This window comes from Cupressus sempervirens, chromosome 9 (genome assembly GCF_028749045.1).
Source record: "Cupressus sempervirens isolate cs-2001-9-10 chromosome 9, ASM2874904v1, whole genome shotgun sequence".
NCBI lineage: Eukaryota > Viridiplantae > Streptophyta > Pinopsida > Cupressales > Cupressaceae > Cupressus > Cupressus sempervirens.
The window spans coordinates 604,706,726-604,714,291 of record NC_143126.1 but is presented as its reverse complement, the minus strand read 5'-3'; the positions used below and the strand labels follow the sequence as shown (position 1 = coordinate 604,714,291).

The 7,566-nt window shown below is 36.3% G+C and overlaps 1 protein-coding gene across 4 annotated transcripts; it reads right to left on the bottom strand.

Moving 5' to 3' along the window:
* Positions 1-535: 535 nt before the first annotated feature.
* Positions 536-7,042, bottom strand: LOC149540134 (2Fe-2S ferredoxin-like superfamily protein). Of its 4 annotated transcripts, none has more exons than XM_089801316.1 (2): positions 6,423-7,042; positions 536-1,004 (listed from the first exon to the last, which is right to left on the bottom strand). In XM_089801316.1, the coding sequence occupies exon 1, from the start codon at positions 6,919-6,921 to the stop codon at positions 6,424-6,426; it is 498 nt and encodes a 165-aa protein (XP_089657442.1). In that variant the 5' UTR covers positions 6,922-7,042; the 3' UTR covers positions 536-1,004; position 6,423. The 4 variants fall into 4 exon arrangements, with proteins under 4 accessions (XP_089657442.1, XP_089657444.1, XP_089657445.1 ...); XM_089801318.1 differs by having other exon boundaries at positions 536-958; XM_089801319.1 differs by having other exon boundaries at positions 536-933.
* Positions 7,043-7,566: the final 524 nt, after the last annotated feature.

Genomic DNA, 7,566 nt, shown 5'->3' with positions numbered 1-7,566 from the left:
TTCAAATGTTGTTAACCTAAATCAATCATCTGATTCAATACAAATTCAATGTAAAGCATCCCTAAGTATTACAGCATGCACTCCATTACTGACCAGAATCATCTCCTAACAGAGAAATTAAAGAGCTTGGAGAGAAATGAAAAATGAACATAAACTGCACATAATTTTCACTGCAGGTATCTGGAAAGTTCCAGATGCCCGCGATATCACTGTGTTCGTAATAATTTTCTAAGCACACAGAAACATCAAAAACAAATTTGTCTTAGAATTGTCATCCATTAAATTACATATCCTGCTTCAATGTTGGCAATTACTGACTATGTGCAACAGTTTTAGCATTTGATAAACACAACCCAAAATGTGCAGACTCTTCTACACAAATTTGAATTTTCACTTTAAAATGTTAATAAGCTTAAAAAGAAAGCCACAATTCAATCTAAGCCTCTCTAAAATCATGGAACTTGTCCCATTGCTCAACAGTATCGTCTATATGCAAGCACTCTTATAATTTAGAATCTAATCTTCAAATCAATGCTTAACAAAAAAGAGTTTTTATATCAAAATATTACAAGAAAATCTAAAGAAGACATCCCATCCGGTATTAAAATCCACCACAGGCATTTTGACAAATTTACACAAAAACATCTGTTTTCAAGAATAATTTTGGACTTCAAAACCAAAAATCTAAAATAAGCATCCACAATCATAAATTTCAACATATACGTCTGAAATTATGGATTTCCGCAATAGTTAACTTGAAACTTCATCTTAAAATGTCAAATTTCTAATAAACGTCTGGAATATTTATGAGCCCACTTCATTGGTTCACACTGAACAGAATAATCTACTTTGCATTTTGAAATTAACAGACAAAATATCCACTGAAAGCAAATCCTGTCTTGACATGTTGAAATTCTATAGCAGGCATCCCTTCTGCACTAAACTCCAACAACGGCTTCTGTAAAATTTATGACACCCACTTCACTATTCAACAAAAGCATGTACTGGCAAAAATTTTAAGGATTTGATTAACAATACATCAGATTGAACAAAAAAATTGCCTCAAAGTAACACAAATATCAAATAGTCATAAGAAAACAAACCAAAATGGGCATGTACAAAACTAGCATGTGATCAAATGATCTGTCTAGTTTACAACAATCTTTTAGGGTTTCCAAATCTAACCAGAGGGAGGAAGAAAGAGGTATCATAAAAATTAGAAGGGTGTATAACCTATGTATAATAATTAGAAGGGTGTATAACAGAGCAGCAGTTGTTGTCAAACAGATGTATCTTTTCATAGCCAAAGGGTGTGACTTCCTACACTCAAAGGAGATATAAAAGAGAATTTCATTTGAGAAGGGCATACAAGGAATATCATGCTGGGAAATAATATATTATTCTCAAAGGCAAGATTGGAAAGTGGTGGTAATTTTTAAGAAAGGTGGTGACCCTTTTACCAAGAATGAATAAAAGATCACCTATCAATCATCATTCATGAATCCAGCAATCATTAACCCCTCGTTGATATCAATCAATCAGCAAGATCAAACAAACAATCATCAAATCCATATCAATTATCACTTCGCCTTGGAATCAAGGAAGCAAAACATTCAACAAAAGAGCATTAATCTATTAAATCAAAAATCACCTAATCATCACTCAACAATAACTTATATGATCAAATCAACAGGATGCATTCATTCAATCAATCAATCACTGAATTGGAATGTGCTATTACAATATAATCTCTCATATATTAAAGGAAAGCAACAATACACTGCCATGATCCCAACCAACTCTGATTAGAAGTTGTCTCACAATGGTGAGATTTCACGATTTCTGACATAATGAAATATGCCTTCACATCCCTGACAATAATCTGAGGGACTGAAAACATAATTGCGATCTGTTTGATCTAAATTGGTGTTATAATGGCAAATCAACTTACAATATCAGGATGTAGAGACATGCTGCTATACCATGCTTATGATCAACGTGACAAGAAGTTGCCATTCAGTGAACATAAAATAATGAAATTGAAGCCTTGATAGAGGATTGTGATACGAATGGCACTGGCTTACTATTGCTTGACATGAGCAATTAATAATGAGCAGTCAAAAGGGAGTGATTAAGCAATAAAAAATAATTGTTAGTATAGAACTGATTAGTATAATACGAGCATTTAAATTATAATTAATTTTAATTATTGAAAGTGATTAGTAAAGACCAGGTGTAAGGACAGCAACATCAACAGAGTACGTCTCCTTTAGATATAAAGATATAAAAGGGAAGACATAGTTCAATTATGAAGGGACCAAACATGAAGTAGATGATCAGAAGAGAAGAGAAAATACATTAATAAGAAGAAAAGATTATGGCAATTCCTTGGTACCAGTATCACACTATATATATATATATATATATATATATATATATATATATATATATATATATATATATATATAACTTTAATGACTGTTCTCTATTTGAATTCTGTATGCATTTCAGAGATATAATTTTAGTCTGACTGCCCATATATAGATATACATACAGACTTATATAGACATCTGCATAGCTGTGGTATAATATGCATTTTATTGCTGACTCATGAATGTTGTAATATAGAATTATGTGTGAAATATCATGTATGATTTCTGTGTGCTGCAACTAACCATGGTAGTGGAAATGAGGAGATTGCAGGTAGGAAAACAGTGATGAAGCACACCACCTCATATCCTGTAACTAGGGGGTCTAATGGGGACAAAGGGGGGGACAAGGGACTGCCTTTGGGCTTAGGAAGGACTGACTCTCTGGGCACCCTATTGCAACTATTCTTCATAATCTCATCATCGTAAATGGATGTTCAATCATTTGAAGCAAGATAGGAGTGGTGAGATGGAGGAAAATGGTGATAGGTCAACACACTAGATACACCACCATATATGTCTGGCACGGCCCACATGAGACCACAAGGGATGGTTTATACACTCTTGGGCCTAGGGTAGGGGTTCTTTGGGGCCACCTCATCAAGGCATCCTACCTTGTCAGTTCTATAGTTCAGTCATCTTATAATCAATCCTAGCAATCTGTTGGTTTGACCTACAATCTTCATATATGTTTATTCCTAAATAAAGAAAGCTAACTATGAATTATGATTATAAATAATCCCTAACTGTGTTGTAGGGCCTCAATCAAAGTGAGCGGTATCTTTAAACCTTAATTGTTTTGATACAAAATTGCAACCTTGGGTAAATTTGGATGCTCATAATTTGGGGATGTTATATGATTGCTCGGGAAACTAAGGGATTGTCATTGCAGTGGTGGGTAACCAAGGTATGGGTATAAAATGGACAAATGGACAGGGCAAGGGGAAACTCAATAAAGTGGGTATAAAAGCATCAACTTAATTCAACGTGATTTCCCCATCAATTTCTTATTTTGTTTTAAATTTGAAAGTGAGGGTCTAGGGGCGGCAGCCCCAATGATGTCAAGGGGCAACGCCCCTTGTGGGGTCCTCACAACACATGCTAGGGTCGAGAAGCAGCACCCCCACCGCCAAGCACAATTTCCCTCTTGTATGGCCTTTGGATTCTTCATTTTTGAAGCACTTTTCTCTCAAATTTCACATGTCTAAACTCCCCTGGAAATCCACTTCAAATTTGCTTCAAAACTGCTCCAAATCAGCTTAAATCCTTGAGAGTGACTGTGAAATACCTTGTATGGGTGTTCTGTGGCTTGGACAGCAAACAAGATATGAAAAAAAAAAAGCAAATAAAACTTTTTGTCCGACAATCAAAGTCTATTATACAGCCACAGCAAGAAAATGGCTCAGACTCACAGACTTCTTGACAGAATCTTGGCTAGTAAAAGTCAAAAGTACCCACGAGAAACCAACTCCTTGCCAAGAAGTATGTGATTTCTTCACCTATGGTTTCCTATACTCATGGATTTAAGGCAAGTAGTTTTGTTTAACTAATTAGTCGTATTTGTTTCTACTTGATTTTGAAAAAACAAGCACATATTGGGTGGTTAAGGTTGGTTGAGTGATTGGCCTGTCATTGTATTGATGTTCTCATGCCAGTGTGTATGTCAAGCATGGCATGGGATGTGCAGTTACATGTTCGGACCAATTGAAGTGAGTTAGAGAAGCTGTTTCAGAATTGTTCATAGAAACTTTGCAAGTGCATTGTAATGATTTATTGCTGAATAATAAATAAAGTGTGGATGGTTTTGGAGGCTCAGTATTCACCTCTTTAGGGTTTAACCAAAATATATCTCGTGTTATCTTGCAGCTTGTTTATTTGAACTTTGCATTATGTTTATTTTGTAAGCTTGAATGCATGCTCATGTGGTTATTAAGGAAACGGATTAAACATTCTGAATATTATGCATTTATTGATAACAGAAAAGATGGGGAATCTCTTTCATCCCAGTTTCTTATGTTTTAGGTGTTTTTGGATTTGATGGTAGATGTTTTGGAACTGTGTTCTCTTTTTGACTTCATTAAACATTGGGCTTTTGGTTGTTGGTTGTCTCTATGCTGGTCATGTGTAGGGGTCATCTTTGTAATCCATAAAAGCTGTTATGCCCATTATTGCCATCTTATTTTTGTGTAGTGTTTCTATTATGCTTCATTATCAAGCAGTGACCTCAATAAAATCTCCCACTTCATTGGTCATGTGCAGGGTCACCTTTGTAATCCATAGAGACTGTCATGGCCATTATTGTCATCTTATTTATATGTAATGTTTCTATTATGCTTCTTATCAAGCAGGGACCTCAATAGAATCTCCCACTTATTAACCAAAACAAAGAGAATAGAGACCCAGTTCAATTATTAAATTTGAAAATGACCATCCACAAAACCAAATTTATATCCGAGGTTGTTAATATTATAAATCCAATGTCTAGGTTACGTTACCAGGTTTACCAGGTTTGCACCCTAAACCCTCTAACTTGGATTGGTTGCGAACTCGGTACAGGTTTGCCTGTGGGTTTGGGCTGGGTGTGCACACCCAGCACTGTGGGTGCGCCCACCCACAAACTCATGCACACCCACTATGTACCCATGCGAACCCACTGAGTAATTGAGTGATCCTGCGAGAACACATGTCCCATAGTTAGAAAAGGAGGGCCCAAACTTGAGTTAAAAAAATATTTTTACCATATTTTATTCCTAACCCTAAAACACCCTAATATGCAGCCGCTGAAAATCCTATAGACGATAATTTTTTGATAATCCCTGTGATGATTGATGAACATTGAACATTAAATCATATTTCATGAACTACATTTTCATATTCTAATAACTCAAGGTAATGATTTTTATTAGAATCCTGAACATAGATCAATGATCAAGTATGGCATTTGGCATTGATCTATTTATAACCCTCAAACCTGTTGGCAGGTGCTGTCCTGACTAGTTATTGAGACCTCTTGTCTTATTAGAAACTTGTTTACGTGATAGCGTATAAAAGTGGAGACCAAAACTGGCAACTTAGATACTTGTTTTTTAAGACTGTAGCAATATCATTGATTAGTGAAGAAGTATCATACTATTAAAGATTCCAATGTCATAATTATTTTCTTAAATAAAATATTACATAATATATCAAATGTATTTGCAATTCTATATATTTTTAAAAATTTTCACATATATATATATATATACACGGCACTAAAGTACCCAAGGAGGAAAAAAATTGCTGTAGCAAAATACCAGAACTGTGTACCCGTACAACACTCCCCCATACCAGAACTGGTAACTTAAGGTTTCAATGTATAGGCTTTAACATAACAATGGTATTTACTTCCGCAAATAATAAATAACTCCAATGCATGAACCGAACGTTGCTTCAATTTACCAAATTCTAAACAATGTACTATGATCTCAAGACACAGACATCCGCAGAATGCAATCTCAGTTTAAATATGACGTAATCCTTAGGCAAACATCCTATCGATAATTAAAATCCATAAAATCAGGCCTGCCTTAAAACACTGAAAATCTAAAGCAGCCAGTCGTAAAACTTCAGCTGCGAATGCAATTTAACAAACATAAGATCTACATCATTGCTTGCCGTTATTTAACATAACAATAATATCTGAATTATTGTTTGCAATTATTGAATATAACAACAATATACGGAACATTTCTCTCTGGTTCTAAGAACAGAGCAGTCGTTTCATCTTGCAAATTTTAAAAAATCCAAAGAAAAATCGCAGCCGACAAAATAATCCCAAAGATAAGATCATATATTCCATCTTCAAATGCGGAAAATAAACTAAAGCAGAAATTTTACCCAAAAATAATCTCCAAAATCGAAACCCTAAATTTCATCTTGAACCATCAAAAAAGCGATCCACAAAATGAAACACCGGAATTGAAACCTGGAGAAAGACGAGACAAAGAAACTCACATTACGGAATATCCCAAGGCCTGGGTTCAGGTAGAGCGACAACCATTCCGTCCAGATCATGGTTGAGAATGAGCTGGCAGCCCAACCTGGCATGCTTACTGACCTCGCCTCTCATGGCATTAGATTTCAAAACGTAGAGCTCATCTTCGGAAGGAGGAGGGAGTTTTTGGAGCCAATCGGGGGCGACACTGACCTCGCACTCAGCGGAGCAGGCAGCAAGGTCCTCCAGACGATGCGAGGCCGGGTCGATGAGGCCGCTATTGGCAAGAGCCTTCAGCAGCGTGTGGCCAGTAAGCCCCGCAATGGAGTGCTTCTCGCCATCTGGATCGATTGCGTTAATATGAATGATGCGATCCGAAACCTTCTTCGAACCGCCGCCAGAAGATTGAGTCGCCGAATGACGCCTGGGAATTATTGATCCCGATTTGGTGGGAGCGAAACTCGAACCTGCAACAGCTGCGCGACTGGCCAGCCTGCGAAATGCCGAAGCCATTGCCATTTGTGTGTGATGGTTTGTTAACTTTGTTGCAGTTGTGGGGCGTGACGGGGAAAACGAAATGCCCCTGTTTGGCTCGGCTTTAGTTCTGGAAATCTAAGGGCCCGTTTGGTTGCTACAATACAACGAGAATAGTAATTGATAATTAGAATATAATATGTATTCTTTGTTTGGTGCGTGGAATGGGGATGGAGAATAGGATTACATATTTTTATTTTAGTTTCAAAATGAGCTTTTGTCTATTTCAAAAAACACTTGTAATTGGAAGATAATTGGAAGAGGCCATTTTTATTCCCAATTCAACTTAACCAAAATTTATAATCTGTTGGGTCTATGGTTGGAAAAACTCTCGCTTATTAAAAAAAAAAAAAAAAAAAAATTGTTTTACTCCCTCGACAAAAAACTCCCCCTCAAAGTCAAGTAAAGATGTGATGTTTGTGCACAGTGATCAGTGAGCACCGTTGGTGTGAGAAGTTCTGTGATTGTCTTTAGAAGCGTAGGCTTCATTTCCTTCTCCTGCTCTGGGATTGTAGCTCTTCCGCTCATCAACTCATTTGTCAAAGGTATGTAAAAAATAGGATTTTTATGAGAATTGATTTTTCGTTTTATGAGAGTTGATTTTTATGAGAACCTATTTTAAATGGGTTG

Coding starts and splice junctions, on each gene's coding strand:
- LOC149540134 (XM_089801316.1), bottom strand. CDS start 6,921: ATGGCAATGGCTTCGGCATTTCGCAGGCTGGCCAGTCGCGCAGCTGTT.